Source organism: Carassius auratus, chromosome 1 (genome assembly GCF_003368295.1).
Source record: "Carassius auratus strain Wakin chromosome 1, ASM336829v1, whole genome shotgun sequence".
Lineage (NCBI taxonomy): Eukaryota > Metazoa > Chordata > Actinopteri > Cypriniformes > Cyprinidae > Carassius > Carassius auratus.
In genome coordinates, this window is record NC_039243.1 from 30,327,030 (window position 1) to 30,349,960 (window position 22,931).

A 22,931-nucleotide genomic window follows, 5' to 3' on the forward strand; every position below is an offset into this window, starting at 1 on the left:
CTTGGTAAACTAGCGACTTCCTGTTTAATCGTCCCAATTAATATAGCCATCTCACTTTATGTCAGATCACAAATCTGCCTTTGCCCAAGTAACAGGGCCTCTGGTATAATTATGCACTGATGTATGACATGATCTGGTTGTCTTTACTGTTAGGATACTACATACATGGCCCTGGTTCACTATGGATCCCTCTTCTCTCTCTCTCTCTCTCTCTCTCTGTGTGGTTTGGATGTATAACTATTAAGCTACATGACATGACTGTCAGACTGAATCATCTCTCAGTCTGCACATGGTGCTGATCTGTAGACTGCATCCCATTCATCATAATAAACACCATCCTCTTCAACACAGACACCTCTTAAGCATCTGTAGGGAAACTTGAATACTGTTTCAGAGATTAAAAAAGGGCGATAGAGAAGGTATAAGAGACTGAGGCAGGGTGAAGAATAACTCAGGACAGGTAACAGAGGGAAAGAGTGGAATGGAAAATGTACCCATCAGTTGTCGTGCAACATAAGTACTGTATGACTTTGTATAGATGCATTATTCAGCAGTTGCATGTTGTTTGCAGTTATAAAGCGATTGAGATGTGAGTTTTCATAGGTCATATATCGGTTAAGAAGACTCATATTATGCATATTGTGAATATATGCACAGAACACCTTTGAGTCTTTGAGTGAGTCAACAGATTTATTCGAAAGTGCTAATTAATTTGGGAACAAACAAAATGCATGTCGAATAAGTCATTGAATCATTCACTCAACTCGGGGCTGTATGCGTAAAAATACTGTTCTTCTTAACCGCTATCTTTCTTCTTATTTTCTGAATTAAGAATAAAGTTAAGAATATTTTGTTGTCCCAAAAATATTTCTGAAAAGAATGCTGTAAAAAGTCTTCGTAAATAACCTCTTAAATTTAAATGTATGCATTTAGCAGACGATTTTATCCAAATCGACTTACAGTTAGGATACAACATACAACTTGTCTTCAAATCCCAAAGGAAAGATGTTTAATGAATTTATTGGTAAACATTACAACAAAACACTAGCTACATATAATATAATATATATATATACATTTTATTATTATTATTTTTTTTATAGCAGACTTCTGTTATCTGATTGTATGGCAGTTCTTGTAGAAGAAAACAACTTTTTGGAGAACATTCTTGAAACGATTATTTTAAAATAATTTCTTAACTTTCTCTCTAAAGCAGATTTTAGGGAATCCAGTCACTGTTTCTCTCATTAACGCTGATTCTTTCATAAACGAAACATCACTTACATACGTTGTTCAGACACACACAATGGTTAGTTCTGCTTTGATGCTGTTTGGAACTATTTTACTTTGTGGAGGAATAACAGACAAAGTACATCATGTCTACTCTGTACTCTAAAATTCAAGTTATATAAAACATTAGTGAAGACTGGATAGTAATCCACTCTGGGTCAGTGGATAGGGCGACAGAGAGAGAGATGGACTCTTCAGAGGAAGAACAGACAAGGCCTAGTCCTCTGAGAGACGTTGTCAGAAGAGAGAAGAATGAAAGAGGGTAGACAGGGAAAAGATGTTGCATGTGATGCTTGTGTCACTTCCCGATCCCATTTCCATTTCTATACACTAAACAAAAGAGACTGGCCAAAATAATGTTTTTTTTTCTTTCTCTTTATTTATATTTTTAATCATTTGTGCATTCATGATTTGCATGATATCGTTTGTTAATTGATCAAAATTGATAGTCATCGTAAAGTATAAAATGTTAATGTGTCATTTGCCAATAGGGGGCGCCATTATGCAAACGACGTACTAGTCCCATTGTCTGTTCACATGGTCCATCATGAGAAGAGCTCTGTGTGTAATTAATTCTGCCTTTCTCTCCTTCAACACACACACACAGTCGAGATCTACCTTGTCAGATGGTGAACAAATCCCAATTCCATGATTCCCTCGTTAGGGCTCCTGTCCAAGCAGCTCTTAATTAGCAATCCCTTACTCCCAAATGGAGTGGGCGAGTAAGTGAGATCGGGAGACGTGTATATAGTAATTACAGGTCTCCATCCTCTCCCTCCATCCCTCGGGAGATTGAATCTGAATCTGAATCACTGAGCACTGTTTAACACGTCTGATAATAACACTCTCGTCTCACCTCTGAGCTGCCCACAGCAAGCTGATCTACAATCAGGTGTTTCTAATTCATATTCAGCAGATCATTCATATTCAGCTCTAATACAGAGGAAGCCTAGCAGATCTCAGATCAGTACTTCAGTTGTTAGCAGACTGGAAAGAATCTTGTATACATCTGATATCTTCATTTTATGATAAAAGTCTTGTTTTACAGAAATGGTTTGTGGGTTTATGTATAATAGTAATGGTATATGTTTCTTCAACTTCTGACTTTTTTATGTTCCAGAGATCTCTCTCTCTCTCTCTCTCTCTCTCTCTCTCTCTCTCTCTCTCTCTCTCTCTCTCTTTCTCTCTCTCTCTCTCTCTCTCTCTCTCTCGCTCACCCTTTTCTATAAGAAGGTCACAGTTTGGAAACTTGTTTTGGAAACCTTTTACCATATTTTAGATTTTTTTTCCTAGTATCATTTTACATAGAAATCAATTCATTGTTCATTATTCATTAGCTGTTTATATATAATTTAATTGTGTTTATATTGAATACATTAAGTGTTAGCTATGAAAATGTTTTAGCATGGCAAAAATTTGTCTGCCTTTTAATTCCAAAATGTTAAAAAGTATATAGTCATTTCCATATCCGTGAGATATCACATTGTTTTTTTTGTTGTTGTTTTTTTTTTTGCTTTTTATCCAGTAAACAGAGCTTGTTTCAGCCAGGGAATTAAAAAAAATGTTTTTCTGCAATTATGAGTTCATGTTTTAGTATTGCAATTTTTTTTCTCTAAAGTTTTTTTTAATAAATAAAAAGTTACAATTCTTATTCTATTAATTTTGCAACATTTTCTCTCACAATTTAGACTTGTCTTTTCAGAGTTGCAAGTTTATATTTCACAATTGTGAGTCAACATCTTGCAATTCTGATGACTTAAAATTTCAGTGTTGATTTATAAGTACATTGTTTTAGTCTATTTTTTTTATTTTTTTGTCTGTGTGTTCAACCAACAGCTGATATTATTTCAAAGACATTTCAGCACTGAAGGTCATCAAGCAAGCACTCCTGTGAAAACTACAGTTTGCTCACCAGACACAAGTGGATATGATTGAGGACCTGCAACAGTGGAACCCAGCTCTGCTCCCGTCTGATTGGCCAAGCTGTTCTTCATCTCCTCCAATCCGCCAGCCAAAGATGCCATAGCCGAGTAATCGGGTGTCTATGGAAAGAGATTTCATTATATGGCTACAATGGAAGAAAATCAACTTTATGAAATTACTTTGTATGTTAACCCCCATCTTTGTGTTTGTGCTTCACAGGTGCATAGTAACTAGTAATGAGTAGTGGTGGTGTACATCCATGATGTATATGGCTGACCTCAGACTGACCCCGCTTGTGTGCTTTCATGATCAATTACTAACAGTGATCTCTGTCCCACCCCACACCCACAGTGATTCATCTCCATTGGCGGTAATGGGGTTTGTCACTCAGGTGTGGAAGTGGTTTGATGGCAGAGTTTGGGAAGTGGCTGTCGCTTCTGTTTTAGTCCAGGAGGAGGTTATTAATAATCCTGATTAGGATTGAATTCAACCCCAACAAAATCCTGATGCAGTGCTCACAAGATTTCAAACTCCCTCCTTTCAGAAAGGCACTCTTCAGATTTTGGTAACCCAGAATGAATAAAAGAGACATAAGCTGAACTATACTGCATATAAATAAGCATGATCAAAAACTTCAGTGACTGTATTTTTCCTTCAAATTACAAGGTGAGAAAGAAGGGCTGCAACAGATTACACAACTCATGTTTCAGATCGCATTACAGACTTTGAGTCACAGATGGATGCACGAAAAAATGTTTCTTTATTATTTAAAGAACACTTGTTTATCTCAAGAACACTTATTTGATACCACAGCAAAAACTAGTAGCATAAAAAATTTAAGTCTGACATTTTTTAAGCCAAATGAACTGTCAGTAATAAGATATGAACAAATAAAAAATGTCAAGCATAGATAAAATAGAACAAAGGCCATTAGATTTTTTTTTCAGGTACAGAAATATAATTAAGTGTAAAATAACACTGCATAAATTCACTGTATAAATTATAAATAGATTAATCTTTATTGAAAGTTGTGCTTTGTCGTTTGATTAACATTAGTCACACAGACAGCAGCAGGTTTTTAAAGGCTTCTGTCCCTTTAAGAACGACTGCACCGATCTCTATACAAATGTAAGACATAACCAACTGTTTTTACCAGAATACTTGCTGAGACGGCTATTTTGAGAGCATTTTGTGTTTATGTGTGCGTTCAAGCTCAAGAAGATGCAAAAGAGGAATAATTCTGTATTTGTACGTTGTATGAAATTACGCTTTTGGTTGCCCGACTGGAAGATGCAATAGTCCTGCGATGTCAGGCTAGTGATTTTGCCAGCCCTGTTATCGTACACATTCCCCATGCTGTTACCGTACAGTTACATCATAACATTACTGTAAATACATTTTAAGTTACAAGTAAGCTTGTGCTGTTTTACTGGGAATACGAATCCTCTTGTGGATTTTAATGCATGTCTGCCCATCTGTGTTTGTACTCTTAAAAGTTACTCAATTAAAATCTGCAGCCTTTTCCTTCGGGGAAATGATCAAATGAGTCACTCACCTCTATGAATCAAAGTGATTCTTCATTGAACTACAGCACATAGGGCTTACATTTACACTTGTCATTATTAATATTTAATTGTGCTTTTTAAAGACATTTTATTTAAGTTTCTACATCTCAGTACTCTAACAACGGGGAAAAAAAGGATTAATAGAACCTAAATATTTCACTGAGTGTTGATAATTAAATAATTTCCTTTGCCATTTTAGTTTAAAATGATCAAAAGTGACAGTGAAGACTTAGTGAAGGCTTGTATTGCTACAAAAACTTTTCTAAATAAATGCTGTTCTTTCAAATTTTCTATTCAACAAAGAATCCTAACAAACCACACCAATGGAAAGCTTATTTATTCAGGTTTCATGTGATGTATAAATCTAATATTTTGAGAAATTGACCCTTATGACTGGTTTTGTGGTCCAGTGACACCAATATAAGCACAACTGTTTTCAACCATTTTTATCAATATTTAACATAAGCACTAAACCAAATCAGCTTATTAGAAAGATTTCTGAAGGATCATGTGACACTGAACTGAAGACTGGAGTAATGATGCTGAAAATACAGCTTTGAGCACAGGATTAAATAACGTTAAAGTTTTTTAATAAAGTTTTTTTAAATGTAAAATATTTAATTTTTACTGTATTTTTGATCAAATGTATCAATTTTATATGCTTTATATTGCTTTAACACATGGTGAGCATAATACACTTTTCAAAAACAGATAAAAAACTTTTTAACCCTAAACTTTTGAACAACGGTGTGACTAAAGTCTATTTATTTATTTATGTATGTATGTATGAAGTAAAAGTCACTAGAATTACAAACGAAAACCACAACTTTTAAATCCTTATCTAACGATGTAGGCAGAGTGTTTATGTGTGAATGTGTGTGTGTGTGTGTGTGTGTATCCCAGTGACCTCTTAAACACCTCAGTGTTCATCACCAGAGAGAGGGCAGTAGACTGTGACTTCACCAATCACAGCTCACGCTTCCACTTCCTCTCTCTCTCTCTCTCTCTCTCTCTCTCTCTCTCCATCCCGGACTTCTTTCCACTGTCTATTTCTCTGTTTCAGTCATTCAGTCTGAGAGGTATTCCCTCTCTATCTATGCGACTCGCACCCGACCCTCATCATGTGTGTATGTAGATGGGAAGGTTAGCACTAGTAATTGGGGAATATGAAGTTTGGCCTTGCCTCTGACAGCATCCTAGTGAAGATGGATGATTCTCATTTTAGCCTGTAAATGTTGTCTATTCTGAAGCTATGCAACCCATCAGCGCCCATGATGCACAAACACACAAATCTCACATATTGGCACAGTGCACACACACACACACACACACACCACAGCTGGGGCAAAGATTGGAAAGAGGCCAGACGTTGAGAGAGATAAAGATAAATATTGATAAAAGTATAAAGTAAAGGGGTCGGTAAAATAAACTGAGATGAAAATAAGATAATCAAAAAAAAAAAATTTTTTTTTGACTTAATAACAATTGTCTGAAACTTCAGCTGTATTCCTTGCTCTCTCGATTTCTCTCTGGGGTCACAGTTTTCTCAGGGGTCATTTTTGACACAGCCCTTCTGTAATGGCTCTCCTCTCTGTGCACATCAATAACAGATGAGACCCTAATCGCCCGACACCAAAATAATTTCACCCCAACCCGCAGCCGCATTTACATAATAGTATTTCCTCTTAGGCACTCTTTCTCTCTTCCATTCCCTCTATCTCCCTTCCTCTATTTTCCCCTCAGCTTGTATCTATTGTCTCTTAAAAGAGCCTGTAAACTGCACTATGTGTGTGTGGGACTGAGAAAGAGTGAGGAAGGTATTTAGAAGACTCTCAGCATGTTTAACACACACACTCACCATTCTAAATGCTTTATTTGAGACATTGATTCTGTACTTTTTTGCTAAAATCTTATATATAGGGGACGTAGTTTTACCAAAAATTGATGCTTCTGTAATTATAACCTTGTTGCATAACCTCTCTCTCTCTCTCTCTCTCTCTCTCTCTCTCTCTCTGGGTCTGGTTGAGTAATTAGTTCAGTGTAAGGGTTGTTGGGCTGTTGATGTATCTCTGGCATAATGTAAGGAGATGTAAAGAGGAAGTGCACTGTTTTATAAGCTCCCCCTTGAAGTGCAGGACACTAATTAATAGATCTGCCGGTGCTAAATGGTCCTTCCAGCACCACAAACTGAGAGATGCAGAGAGCAAATGAGAGGAGAAGTGGAAAGAAATGTAAAAGAGGCAGAGAAAGGGCACAGGAGGATGAAAGATGAGAAAAGAGATGTCATCACTATCTAATAGAAACAGCTTGATGGCACATTTATAGGTAGAGACTTATATGCACTGTATATACATAAGCAGATCTGTCTATTTATATAGAGAGATATTCTTGCTTTGCATGTAAGACTTCTATACATAAATAGTTTTGATCTTTGATTATCTTCACCTCTATTTTTTTGCAATTATTTGTGAATATAAGTTTCCTAGTTGAAAACTGGTCATGAATGTCCTCTTAAATCATGTTTACAACATCACTCACATTGTGTTTGTACTTGCAACATTTGCAAACTATTCTAACTTAAACTTTGCAACATGTTGATTTTAAATAAAAAGTGAACGGTTTTATAAAAGATGAATGTATTAGGTATTCAAAAATGCATAAAATTCCGTTTAACACAAAATGCATAAAATTACAGTTTGTTGGTCACAGAGCACATTTTCTTCAGGAATTCAAAAGCCATTGGGAAAATCTTGCTTTTTGTCAATGCTAACAAAAATATGTCATCCCTGCAGATTTTATCTTTCCAATTTAAGCTGCTACTTCTAAATAGCCTAAAGATGCTTTGTGCACATGAGTTGTATTTACAAAATCTACCAGTAGGAGTTAACGTGTTGAATTTGTGAAGTTAGAAAGTTGCAGAAGTTCAGAATACGTCTCATGAGTTTTGAATGTTACGGTGCATTTTGACAGTACATCTAACTCTTTTATTTTAAAAGAGCGGAGAAGAGTCCAATTTAATGATTTAACATTTTAAAATGAGAGGCACTTAATAAAGAGAAATAAATAATAATACAAAAAACATTATTGTACGGTTCATGTTGTAATCTATTTTCAGATTGTTATTGGGGTTTTTTTTATACTAAAAAGTGAAACTGTGCTATTGCATTAAGGCACCTAATTTTACACTTTAAAGTTCCTTTCACTGGCCTGTTTTACTGTAAACAGTTTGTTTTGTTATTAAAAGGTAATATCACACCGCTTTTTTATATAATGTACAGTGGTTATAGAAAACAATCACCTCCCTTTAAAACAATCACATTTTTTTGCATTGCAACCTGACATGAAGATGGACACGGTTTTTGTTTTATCTAGCTGTATTTACTCAGTGCAACTTATAACATCCAAGTGAAAGATAGAACACCAACATACAAAAAAATTACAAAAACTGAATCAGTTGGAAAAAGTATTGCCCCCTCCTAAAAATGACTTGTAAACTCAATCAGGTGTAGTTAATCATCTTCTCAATGGCACACAAAGCCATTTGACTTTCATCTGTGATCAGTTGTGCTCGTTTTGATTGGCAAAGTTAGTAGAAACAAATCTCAACCAACTAAAGGCAGTAAATAAAGCAAAGGGTGCTTAATCAAAACTGTGTCCGTCTTCATTTCAGGCTGCAAAGCTACAAAATGTAGTTTAAATGGGAGTGTTTATGTTCTGTACACACTGTATATAATTGAGCACTTATGGATCTTAATCTAATCAGCAGCTACCGAGAAAGGAATAAAGTCCCAAGTTCATTTCCTGCCCCTAGAAGACACAAACACACTCGAACAGAGTCGAGCTCTCCATCATTTCTCTCTCCTTCAGCAACATTCACACTGTCAGTGGAGGGAAAGCCACCTGTCAGTCAATCACACAAGACCACTTAGCATATGCATCTCTCGTTTCTAAAAAACAGACGGCTCAAAAACTCCCAGCTCTCATTTTTTCTGATCATTTGTGCCACAACAAACCTGACTTGCACACACCCAAGGGATGTGGATTGACCCTAAGGTTAATGCCCTGCTCAGTAACCTCTGACCTTGCCAGCCTCAGCGCTCAGTGGTGAAATGGACTGAGGAATTATGGGGTCTTTCAGACAAGTCTATAGAACTCTGACACTGGCCTGAATGGATGATAGCATTTGACTTTTGAGTGACGTCTTTGAACGCCTTTTCTCGTGATCAATTTTTATGCATCACACGTTATGCGTCTGTCTGTGCATACAGCTGTACTTTTGCATGTTATCTGTTATATGTTAGCTTGTCTAGCCATACTGCAGTCATACTGCAAAGGCAAACCTAGCTTTGACCAGAATGGAGGAAACCAAAGATATTTAGTAAAAAGTGTTAGTCTTAAATGCTGTAGCGGAAATATTCCATTTGCAGTTTGTCAAGTTTGGTCAAGTCGCAGATCATTTTCTTTAAACTAAAAATGTTGACGTCATGTATCCTCCTTTACATCAATCTAACTTTGACAAAATTTCATTAATGTCATACTGTCAAAGCTGCTATTTTTCATTTAATGAATGTGTAGTTTCATAACTGGTTTTAAAAGAAGTCTCATGCTCACCGAGGCTACATTTATTTGATTATAAATACAGTAAAACGGTAATGCCGTGAAATATTATTACAAATAACTGTTATGTGTTTTAATATATTTTAAAATGTATTTTATTTCTGTGATCAGCAGTTATTACTTCAGTCAAAAACATTCTAATATATAGATTTTTTGCTCAAGAAATATTTCTTATCAATGTAAAAAAATGCATATGCAATGAAAGTTCAAAAGAACAGCATTTATTTAAAAAATAAATATTTTGTTAACATTATAAATGTCTTTTCTATCACTGTCGACTAATTTAATGCATTTCTTCTGAATAAAAGTATTAATTTCTATGCAATTCTAATGTTATATATATATATATATTAAGCAGTTAAAAGAAGAGTGACTGAGGCCAAAAGCTCACTAGAACATAAACAAAATTAAAACTGAACATTAATGAAACATCGCCTCATCATGCATAAAAAAAAAAAAAAAAAAAAAAAAGACTTAAGAATCTATCTGATGTGGTCACTTGGACATATAAACATTATGCCATGTGTATAGGTAACTTTTGCAAACTAATGAACAAGTGTGCTGGGACTTAACCTCAACCAAAAACTCTATAGAGCAGACATCAGCACCATGGGGATCAAAGCCCCAGCATAAGCTCAGAGAGGTGAAAGGTCACTGTTAGCTTCAGTGTGAGGACGCATAGGTCAACAGCAGGGTTGGGACAGGGTCAAGCGATACTGGCAGCCAGGCAAGGGCAAGCGTGAGCTTTCAGAGGAGGTGCGCACAACCAGCGGGGCAGGATACACACCCCTACCCCCCCAGCCCTTACCTTGAAGCTGCTGCTGTCAGGGACGGGGTAAATGTCAGGATAGGGCTGTCGATCAAAGACATGGTCCAATACCTCGAGCTGCTGCGGTGTAAAGAGTTCTCCTCGCATCTGCTTCCGCAGGAAGTCCCGCCCTGAATGGGCGTGGCCATTCACCAATGGAGAATCCTGTAGAGCTGGAGAGAGATTCAAACAGATTTCATAAAGAAGCAATATAAAGTACAATGTAACATTTACAAAAATAGGACATTTAAGAATTAGAGTGCTTATCACGCATAAGCATGGGTTTTAGATCTAGTGAAAATAACTAACGAGGAACGAGGAACTCCTGATGGCACGGACTCCAATTGGAGTGACTATATTTCGCAGCCCAAAATTTTGACCAGAAATGGTAAATGGTGAATTCATCATTTGTTAGTTCATGGTAGTTAACAGGTTAACATATGGGTGCTGCTTCAACTTCAGGCATTATTTTTTGATATATAAATATACACTGTATGTATAATATACATTCACTTCAATCTAATTTGTTACAACATATTTTGGGGTATCTGAAACTCTTTAGTGACACTAATTAATTAAATTACTTCACAATCATACATCACAAAAAAAAAAAGTACTACATTCACCAATTTAGCATTGTCACATGACCTACAGCATCAGTCACTTTACTTCCACACACACACACACACACAAATATTTATTTCTTTTTGTCATCATGATCGTTAGCTTACTTGTACTTTTCTGGAAACTAACATACAGAGACTCAAGCACACACACACAGATTCCTGGACTTGTGTTCTCCACTTTGAGTGAGTCTTAAAGCAACGCGTGAGTCAGTTATTACTGAGCTGTTGAGTTTCTGAAGAGACAATTATAAGAGCTGAGAAAGCCACAGCCCTCAAATGATAACAGGGACAGAAAAAGATAGAGAGAGAGGGATGAAAAAGGAAGAATAGAAACGAAAATCCCTGATATAGAGCCAATTCATTTCTTCAAAATGCCTCTGAGAGGTTATTCTAGGGAGTCAGAGTCAGAGGCCAGAGCAATCCCCACAAGACGAGAAAGACAGATACGGAGGGATAGAAGGATAAAATGACAGGCAGACAAAGCAGCTATCCAAACATTCTCTTTTCCTCCTTCATTTGAACACAGAAATTGATGCATTTGAATGGAAATTCAGATCCAGTTTACTGCCGTCTGCAGTTATTTAAAAGAAAGATCTGCTAGTCTCTGACTCACTGATGGCGTGAGGGTCCCGTGTGTCCCTAATACACCTCAGCATCTCGACTAACCTCAACAAAGCCTAAACGCTCTCTCACACACACACACACACACACACACACACACACACACACACAGAGAGAGAAAGAACACAGAGAGAGTGTATGATCTCCGTTGTTTTGACCCTCTTAATCCCAGCGGTCAGTGTGTCTGATAGAATTCAATTGATCAATCATGTCTGTGAGATGGCACCATTTCAGCAGGTTTATTGCTTTCCACTATTCTCAAAGGCTGTCCACCGACAACACACACACACACAAACACACAAACACACACACACACACACACACACACAAAAGATGTCTGAAAGTGCATCAGTACACATACCTTGGTTGTAAAAAAAAAAGCCAGTTTGTAAACTGATGCTCTCTGGAGTGTTTATGTGCATGGTTGTGTATTTATGCATCAGGGGCCAAAACACCTGAAACTATGAGTGAAAATGCATTAACTTCGTATTTTTTCAATTTAATATGACATTTGTTTTATGACAAATTATCATCTTAAAAATGTAATTTACATGAAATGTAGAAGTTCTTTGTAAGTGGTTGTCCCCCTTTTCTTTCCAAAGAAAAGACAGCACTCAAGTTGGCATGAATTGCACAAGTTTGATCATGTCGATCATATGAATCTGCATATGGGCATCTTTCACCCTCGGCTTAACACAAGTAAATGTGTCTGTACAATGTCACCTAATTCCTATTATTTCCACTTAAACTTCTGCTGCTTCAGATGTCTTAAAACATCCATATCCTTGTCGAATCACTTTAACTTGTTATGGATTGTTATTATTACACAGATACGTGTTTATCTGTGACTGTTGATGTGTGTGTCATGCGTGTAACTCTTTCCTACTGGTAGCCACCGTGTGTGAAATGCAATTTCGGACAGAACTGGAAGCCCACCCAGCCATATCAGAGCAAAAGAGAGACAAAAAGAAGATTTTTTCCCACCAAATTTAAACAAACATAGCATACCAGCATCAAGTTTACACCCCTCCCCCCCCCCCCCCCCCCAAAAAAAAAAAACACATGCGCACAAACAGACTTATTGGACTTATGTATTCAGATGCTGGCCAGTGTTTCTCTGGCCCTTTGTCTTTCAGCCTCTGAACCTGCTTTAGGGAACCACTCTCTGTAACCAGTCACAATACAGTCCAGCTGCATTCAGGGTTAACCCCACTATACACACACACACACACACACACACAGAAGAGGCATCTTTCTTGCTTCAAAAGCAGAGACTATTGCAACAATGAGATCACTGTTGTGCCCCTCTGTCTCTTTCCGTCTTCCTCTCTCTTTCTCTCAGGGGTGAGTTTGAAGGTTTTTTGGGAGCACAGAAAACTGCTCAGTGGATTCCTTGTGCACTTGATGCATGTAGTGTGTGTGTGTGTGTTTCAACCTTGACAGATCAAAGTATCAGTCTCTGAAATGGGAAACCAACCTTTAACAAATCCCACTGTTATCATCTATCCGCTATCCTCCCTCTCTCTCTCTCTCTCTCTCTCCATCTCTTGCTCCACCTCTCTTTCACAATCCCCACCTTATTAAACATTTCCTCTATCTTCCATTCAGAATATTCTACAGAATTAAAGCGATAAAAATGCCTGAATAAAATTGGGACAAATTAAAAATGGCATCTGTCTTGAAGATGTCCACTATGGATACAAACATCCAGATCTCGTTTTCTTAAATTTAACAGAATAACAACTATCTTTTTTATTTTATTTTATTTTTTTTGTGCCTTTTTACCTTCACGTTTTGTGGACTGGACTGTACCACAGGCCTCCTGTCTTTCTTTATTCTGTTTCTCCTCTCCTCCACTCCTCCGCTCATCCGTTCTTCCTCCGTTCAGAGACAATGGGCAGACACAATGCTTCTGTTCTAGAGGCCCCACAAGTCAAGTTCTCTCTTTCAGATCACTTCCCCTGGGTCAAAGGGCATCAGTGGGCTTTCCCAAAACACACACACACACACACACACACACACACACACACTTAGCCATCCAAACCCTCTGGTACATCCTTTCCTGCTTGTGTGCAGCTGGAAATCATAGTGTCTTGCTTCACTAAACATGCATTTTGTCTTCCTTTCTGAAAGCATTACCACTCAGCATAGAAATTCTGTATTATTATGTAATTATTAGCACTGTATGTTTTTGATTCACTAAAAAGAACTGTTTCATAAGACTTCTTCATTGCAGGAATCTGTCTATACTGGTCACGCTGTATGTTTATGGTTCAATATGAAGAAATGGCTCATAAGCGACATTTGTTTCAGGAATCAGTCAACACTGGTTGTGCGTTTCCACTACAAAGAATAAGCATCTTTCATTTCAGGAATCATTTACACTGTATGTTTTTGATTCACTGGTGCACTCATTGCGTTATGTTTCTTTGCATATGCTGTTTGCATGCAAAAACATTTCTTTCCTTTTTCGAGGTACTTGACTTGTTATCGTTTCACATTCAATACAAGTGGAAAACTCACATTGGAATAGGATTTATTTTGCTGTAAATCTGGTGAAGAGGTCTTTCCCATGCTCACAACATCATACACAGTCTGGACACTTCCCTAATGTGCCTTATCCAAGCAGTGTAGGCTCCTATAGCAGCTTAAACTATCACTAATATTACTTTATGCCTTGTGCAAACCCATGTGATCATCCCTCGCTGCGAGCATGCAGAACATCACATACTGCAAAACATCACAGCACTGACCACCCGCAGTTTCACCATGTCAATACAACACACAAATTCATTTAGTCACCCCTCCCTCGCTGCTGGATGTGATGTGTTGCATTAATTAAAGTGACAGACGTCGGCCTAATTAGACCTTGGATGAACGTCGATGTGTGTGTGTGTGTGTGTGTGTGTGTGTGTGTGTGTGTGTGTGTGTGTGTGTGTTAGAGTTTTGTGTTACATCTTATATTGCATATGTTTATTGCATTATTTTAGTGTCAGTTGTATAGCTGTCAAAACATTTGTTCTTTACATTTACATATAACTACATATATATTATTGCAAAAATTCTGGATGGTTTCAGCGGCAATAACATAAACAAACGTTACTGCGCATGCATGCTTTTGTAGACTTCCAAACAGAATCAATAACAACAGCTAAATAGTTCCTCTAGAGTAGATTATTTTTGATAACAAGCAAAATATGTTTGCTGCATAAACAGCATTACTGAAAATGCAAATGCATTCTCTGCCAGCAGGAGGTGCAATAAAGCGGGAGAAACAGAGGTTTATTTTTTACTGGTGTAATATATATATATATATATATGAGAGAGAGAGAGAGAGAGAGAGAGAGTTTGTGCATGTGTGAGTGACATCTGGAGTCCCTCATGCACTACAGGGGTCTGCCATGCAATGGCTTTTTAATAGACACATGTGCGCAAACACACGCGTGCACACATCCACATGCACACAATGTGCCTCCCCTAGATAGAGATATTTATCTAAGACGTGCCAGCGGTGTCCGATCCCCCTCCTGCTCTGATGCATCTGTCAATGTTCAGCAACTTCCATCTGTGCTTGTGTGCATGTGTGTGTGCACTGAAATGATTTTGTGCATAGGAATGAAAGAAAGAATGAAGAACAAAGAATATAGGATGTATTTGTTTTTTTTTGTTTGTTCTGTAATTGCTTGTAGAGAGAATGTCTCATTAGTTACTAAATGTCTTGCATGTAATAAACTCGTTCTGTGATGCAACAGCATTAATAATACTTGAGGCTAAGATAAGAGTGAGTTAACGCTCACAAAAACATAGCACACATTTAGACCTACTTTCATCTCTTTTCCGCTTGCTTGCATCGGCAGGTGAGCTGATTCCCAGAATTCCACTGATGGAGTAGGAGGAGCCTGCAGCGTCGCTGGTTACTGCGGATACCTGGGTCACTGCCACTGTAGAGGCTAGAAAGTTACAGAGAGGTAATCATGGTGGATATCATTATTGATGCTCATTGCACTGACAGGACATTCACTTTGGACTATATTTATGATGACAATTTGGAGTCTACATGATGAAGAAAAATCTTTCTAAAAATAAGTTAAAAATGCTTACACCTTGTGTTCGCAATATTTTTCCAAGCTAAATTTCATGAATAAATATTATGATTAATTAACTAATAGCATTCTACAATCTAAACTATATAAATATATATATACTAATAAACTTATGGCATAATACTTAAAGGAATAGTTTGGGTTACCATTGACTTTCATTTTGAATAAAGTTAAATTATAAAGAAATAAAATAAAATAAAATACAATAAAATAAAATAAAATAAAATGTGAACTTCCTCTTGTAATCATTATATTATTCTCTTGTGTTCCAGAAGAAAAAAAGTCAGATTTGGAACAACATGAGGATAAGTTATAACAGAATTAACATTTTTGCGTTACTATCCCTTTAATAAAGTTTTATTTTCAAGGCTTTAAATTTTTCATTTATTTTTCTGTATATATATATATATATATATATATATATATATATATATATATATATATATGTATATATATATATATATATATATATATATATATATATATATATATATATATATATATATAATAAAATAATTATTATTATTTTATTTTTTTAGTAGTTATCTTCCACTTTTTATTCCAGTTTAGTCATGCCAAAGAGCTTTCACCAAAAACTGTCTGTCACTCTATTTTGGCAACATGTTGCCGCCTGAGGGATAAGAGGCTAACAAGCTAACAGCTTTTCGACAGATCTGGCTGTCTGTGAGGTCTTGGTGGTAGGGGACAAGGACATAAATTCTTCTCTTCGTCCGCCCTTCATGCTTTCTCTTTCCTCTTTATCTCACTTCCCAACATCCCAACAGACTGTGCTAAAATACAGAGAGTGGGGAAAAAAGAAAACAAATCGCTCGGAAAAAAGATAAACGTCTTTGCTCACCCGCTCTCGTTTGCTAACCAGGTGGAAAATGTAATGAATGCATATCGCTCCATTTCTTTACTCTCGATTTATCGTTTCAGTTATCTGATTCTCGTATTCTTCTGCACTTTTTTTCTCCTCACTTCGAGGAATGGAAACCCTAAGCCAATGCTTTATATTCAAAATCCCTAAATTTCAATTTTCCGCCTGAGTATGAGAAGTATTTATCATCATAATCTGAGAGAGATGGAGAACTGGCGAGCGTTGTGCGTGCAAAATTAATTTAGATTAAGCAGAGGTGTGCGATTATGAAGATTACTGGCAGTGAGACAAGCGCAGTTCAATACTTTATTAGCTGCCGACATCTCAGATCATTCTTGGAGATTCTCCTTTGGTTTTTGGGGGCAGCACTGGAGTGTCAGAGGATTCAATTCAAGGATTTAATCAAATGTTCAAGAATGGGGAGATCGAAATCTACGGTAAATGTTTAAAAATCACAGTCCCCCTCAATGTCTATGACAGAGACAGCCCTGCTTACATAAGTGTTACAGGGTAACTGATTTATTGCAACCTTCTGGAAATAAATGTTTTTTTTTATTTAATTTAAAGTAAATGGAGAGACAATTAGTATTTTTCTTTAGGTCTTCTTATTCTCAGTTTTTTATTAGATCTCATGTGTTTTAGCAATGTAATAAACTCCTGTGATGCACAGCTTCATTTTCAGCATCATTCCTCCAGTCTCCAGTGTCACATGATCTTCAGAAATCATTCTAATATGCTGATTTACAGCTCAAGAAACAGTTCAGACTTTTATAAATGTAAAAAAAAAAATGATTGTGCTGCAGAATATTTTTGTAGAAAGCTTGATAAAAAGAAATCAATGTAATGCAGTCTTGCTGAATAAAAGTATTTCAAAAAAAAAAAAAAAAACTGACCCAAAATCTTTTGACCCGTAGTGTCAACACTTTTTTTTCCAGAAGCTCAGCTTCCATGTTGCATTTTAAGAATTAAGGTTTTGCATTTAGAGTAATTTGAAATATGACAAAAGTTGTTGTGAACTTGACTCTTACCTAAGTTATGGGCAGATACAGCTCCTGATTGGCCGGGTGGTTGCTGGACTTTAGTGCGAATGATCCTGCAGCAAAGTAAGAGCGAACAGTGTGTAAGGATTTATCATGTGTAGAGGTGTGTGGGTATTATATATGCTTTAATATAAATATGCAAGCACGTAAAGTGTGTGTGTGCGTGTTTGTGTGCAACCGTGTGTGTGTGTGTGTCTGTGCATGCATATGTGTGTGTGTGTGTGTGTGTGTGTGTGTGTGTGTGTGTGTGTGTGTGTGTGTTTGTGTGCATGCTTGCATGTGTGTGTGTGTGTGTGTGTGTGTGTTTGTGTGCATGCTTGCATGTGTGTGCGTGTGTGTGTGTGTGTGTTTGTGTGCATGCATGCATGTGTGCGTGTGTGTGTGTGTGTGTGTGTGTGTGTGTGTGTGTGTATGTGTGTGTGTCCATGCATGTGTGTGTGTGTGAAGTGGCTCATGCAGGCTGACATGGCAGCAGAGTCTCAAACTTCCTGCATGGCTGCTCAAAGCACTTTTCCCCTCTCGTTCCTCTCTCTCTCTCTCTCGTCCCTCTCTCTCTCTCTCTCTCTCTCTCTCTCTCTCTCTGTCTTTCTATCTTGCTCTCTCTCTCTGAGAAAGGTTGTCATTGTACACATGCTGTTGAGCCAGTGAGCTGGACACTGCTCATGAATATGTGTCTCTTTTTCCCCGTTGTCTACCTTTATCCACGTCTCTCCCCCCATTCTCTCTCTTTCTTCTTCATGCATTGCTCTGTCCCTTTTCTAATCTATTGATCAGCTTGTTCAAAAACGTAATGGTTTGTGCCACTTAAAGGTACAGTAGCATCCAAAAGTCTGGGGTCGACATTTTTGCATGTTTTTTGAAAGTCTCTTATTCTCAGCAAGGATGCATTTATTTGGGGAAAAAATACAGTAAAAACATATCTGTAATATTGTCAAATATTATGAAATGTGTTCATCAGGTGGAAATTGCTGATTTTTCCAGTGCGCGCGCACACACACACACAAACACACACACACACACACACACACACACACACACACCTGTTGATTGAGCTGACGCTGGGCACGCTGTCATTGTCACACACTCTCTCTGCCAGCAGTCTGTCTCGGATCTCCCAGGCAAACATGGTGGGGTTTTGGCGTTTGTAATCAGCGATTTTGTCGACGACTTTGGGTGTAGCAACCTTTGGTTTGGAGCCTCCGATCACCCCTGGCCTGATGCTGCCCGTCTCATAATACCTGAGGACAGAAAGATAGAGAGCTGTATATCACCAGGCAAGAAATACAGAAAGTTAGAACATGTGCATATCCAGCTTCATAGATCTGTAAAACCTTGCAGTCAGAACACAGACCCAATGCATACCTTTCAAGTCAATATATATATATTTTAATAAATTTGATGTATTCTTGCTCAATAAAAGTACTAATTTCTTACAAATAATAATAAAATAAATCTTACTGACCCATTTGAATAGTTATTATATTATGATATTATTAATTTTGCTTTTGCTAGTGTTTTTTATCAAGCATATATGATTATGCATTGTATTGATTTTTTTTTTTACCTGGGTCAAGGGAGGTTTTGGTGTTCTGATTCATCTCTTGTGTCTAACTGCTTTAATTTAGTTAAGGTTCAACAACACACAAACATAAACCAAAAGCAAGCTCATACAGAACAGGCATGAAATGCACACCAAATCAAGGTGCAGAAAATTCCCTGATTAACAAGGAATAGTCATACGCCTTATTTACTCAAACCTCACTTGCAGCCCACATATCAGTGTGTTTTCTGCCTGAGCAGTAAGTGGGAGGGAAGATCACACACACACACACACACACACCGAGCGCCGCAGTAACGGTTGAGTGAGTTGGAGGCAAAGGAGAACAATGGGAAACACATTTTTTGATATAGCTAAAGGCTCTAGCACTAATCCACACCTTTATCCATTCAAATTCTTTCCTCCCCCTTAACCCCTTCCTCCGTCTCCTCCTCTCTTTCCTGCTCTCTCTCTCTGTCCTTCCAGCCATCCCTCCCTCCTCAGGAGACGCATGGTGCCAGTGTCATTTTGATGCAAATGTAAAATGTGATGAATCTTTTCTTTTTTTTCTCCGAGAAAGACAGAAAGGAAAGAAGGTGCTTTGACTCTAGTTTCGAGAATATTCGAGAATATTTTTATTTTAACGTGTCATCTTTGAAGGGAAGCGCTGAGTCAGCCTCGAGTTGAACCGACGGCAGAGGGAATATCAAGCATTCATCAGTGTGTGGATATTTCAGAATTTGATATTTATTATGGATTAAGTTAAAGTTGACTTTATGAAAGAATGAAAGCAGGGTTACAAAGTAAAGGCATGACTCCAAACACATACTGGCCCCACTGTTTGAATGCAATAGAGGACATCAAGCTGGTTTTCCAGGAAAAGACTAAGCCTAGTTGTGGATAAAATAGCACGGGGAATAGAAGTGTGTGTGTTCAATAGCGCAGACTACAAACACATTTCCCCAACCCAAATGCTGTTTGCAGCTTGAGAAGTGAAAAATAAATGTGCTACACTATTATTGTACACTATACTGTTTTAAAATATGTCTCTAATATTTTTAAATATTATTATAATTTTATTTTTAAAATGATATATATATATAACGTGTCCTTTACATTTTGAATGTTAACATATTAAATAATAGTTTAAATAATATATCAATGTTTTAAATAATATATACCGCACTCGAATATGGAAGTAATACGATCCACACAATTAAGTAATGTGGTACTATTGTGACATGTACCATAGTAATAGTATTTTAATTACATGTTATATGCAAGTTACTTCCCTTGACTTAAAAAAAAAGCATGTACTTCTTCTGTGCTTCTACACTTTTGTTGTGGAGAAGCAGAACTCACCTGCCCAGAATCTTGCTGACGCAGCCGTGGCTGACCCGGAGCTGGCGGGAGATGTCACATGGACGTACGCCCTGATGGGCCAACTCCACTATCCTCTGCCTCACCACGTCAGGCAAGGGCCGGCCGTTCACAAACACCCCACCCAGCTGATTCACCCCTCCATGCCCTGCAGACACAAAAGGAACCTGAGCAAATGATATCTCCCTTAAATACTGAAGCTGACACATAGTGAGCAAAAAAAGTGTTCCTGTCCCATGTTCATATGTGTGTGCGTGTGTGTGTGTGTGTGTCTTTGACCTGAAGGTTACCATTATGCAGTCTCTTCCTCTCCTCTTATCTTATCACATCTGCCCCTGGTGGTCACCTAGAGAACTGCACATGACCTCTTCACTCAAGTATTTGTATATATGTGTCTGTCTGTAATTCTTGTTGTGTGTTTTTTTGCACAGTTGGACCTCCTTGGTCGGCAGTCAATCTGTCATATTATCATACTGATTGTTTCAGAAGGGGAACTCACACAAGCACGTTAACACACACACACACAAAAGAACTGGGGGGTATCTGTTAATCCAAACTACAGGGTAATGGATCTTAAATACATCTGAGAAGGCCACATCAAACAGACCTTACTGGCCTTGTATACCCATCTCTAAATACACAAGTTCAGCTGACAGAAAATGAAAACCCAGCGACATGTCATTTTCATTCTCTCACATCAGTGGGCTGAAGAAGGAAAAAAGGAAGAAGCTTTTCCTATTAAATAAAAATCATATAGTGAGTGATTTGAGCTTTTAGATTTCTGAGAGGTACAACTGTTGTTACGCATTTCGTTTTCAGTTTCAGATAGCCTCTTTTTCTTTTTCCTTACTATTAATGTTTTAGTTTCCTTTTCTGTTTTCTTTCTTATGTGTTTTTCAGTTACAGTTAATTATTTGAACACAAACAAAGTGATGAATTTAGGTCAACAAGCTAAATTGATTTTTAAAAGATGTGCATTAAAAATCTGCTGTGCAAACATGTTTTTAAGATCACCTCATTTGTAAGTCCTTTAGATGGAAGCTTTTATTAAATTAATAAATTATTTAAAACAACGCTTTTTTGCTTAATCTCCTGTTTAAATGGTGGGAATTTATTTTTATTTATTTTTTTGTATCTACAAAAAAAAAAAAAAAAAAAAAAAGTGAAATACATCAAACTGAGCTGAAACATGAGTATAAAATGTTTCTTCTCCAGGAAGAGCTTAAAATGCATCACTGAATTTTTAGATAAATTTACCTCAAATGTATTTTATCTATTTCTAAACTTTTATTTAAAGTTTTAATTAGCGCTGGTTTATAGTTACAAAGCATGCATACAATTAAATTATGCATAGAGCAAGTTTGTGTGTGCATGAGTAAGTGTGTGTGTGTGTGTGTGTGTGTGGGTGTGTGTGTGTGTGTGTGTGTGTGTTTGAATATTAGTGCGTGTCACAGAGAGAGAAAAGGCTGCATTATTAAGGATTATCCGAAACAAACTATTCAGCTGTGATCTGACCAAGACTTTCCCCGTTTCTTTTGCAAATACTGCTGGCTTATAAATCGAAGTGTTCCTAGAGCTTTGATTGATTTCGAGGCAGGTTCCGTTTAGAAATAGCGAGAGCGGCTGAAAGACATTCATGCTCCCCCATCCAGAAAATAAACCCGATTAGAGACGCTGCTCCATTACGATCCGCTCCGATTAAACCGCTCCAAACAGAGCGACGTGACACCAGGCGTGCTCCAACAAACACACTCGTGGGGAGGAAGAAGAAGAAGAAGAAGAAGAAGAAGAAGAAAGAAACGAGGGACTGCCTTCTTTTACTGTCTATGGGGACTACCTTCAGTCATGCAGGACACATTCTGTGTCTTCGGAAAAGAGGCAACATTTGAAATTAAAATCACAGATACTCATTTACATTGATCTTGTATAGAAAAACGCGTTGAGGATTAAAAACAAAATAACGTTTTTTTTTTTATTAATAATTTGTTTATAAACTTGCAGACTAGATCATATTATGACAGATTAATTGTTATTTTGTCATATGGCTTGCTCAAGTCAATAACGTAGCTTAATAATTAATGCCCCATTGATAATGCCTATTTATTTTTTAAGACATTAAGTATAATTTACATAAAATGTATCTTATTATTAAAAATAATAATAATAATAAAAAGCAGGGAAACTCAGAGCACAGAAAGAGGACAATATGACACTTTAAAAAAACACACACACACACACACACACACACACACACACACACACACACACACACACATATATATATATATATATATATATATATATATATATATATATATATATAGGCTATATATATATATATAAGCGTACTGTTAAACGCTCTACTTCTAAATAGAACTAAAATAGTTTTTCATGCTATTGACAATAAATATGTATTTATTTACATTTAAATAAGAAAAAATGACACGCTATTAGAAATCTCTCGAAAAATTCATGTTATAATATATTAATTTGCATTCGTCGTTTATGTCAATTTAGAATAAAACTGTAACAAATTTAGAA

At 36.9% G+C, this 22,931-nt stretch overlaps 1 protein-coding gene across 3 annotated transcripts in view; it reads right to left on the reverse strand.

Moving 5' to 3' along the window:
- Positions 1-22,931, reverse strand: part of LOC113107091 (paired box protein Pax-5-like) — a 40,022-nt gene that overhangs the window by 11,091 nt on the left and 6,000 nt on the right. For 2 of the 3 annotated variants that reach the window (XM_026269295.1, XM_026269304.1), the window contains exons 2-7: positions 20,373-20,538; positions 18,514-18,711; positions 17,462-17,526; positions 15,275-15,400; positions 10,204-10,376; positions 3,203-3,332 (exon numbers count right to left, since the gene is read on the reverse strand). In XM_026269295.1, coding sequence (XP_026125080.1) covers positions 3,203-3,332; positions 10,204-10,376; positions 15,275-15,400; positions 17,462-17,526; positions 18,514-18,711; positions 20,373-20,538 — 858 coding nt within the window. The remainder of the gene's footprint in view (positions 1-3,202; positions 3,333-10,203; positions 10,377-15,274; positions 15,401-17,461; positions 17,527-18,513; positions 18,712-20,372; positions 20,539-22,931) is intronic. The other variant, XM_026269314.1, reaches the window with a different exon arrangement.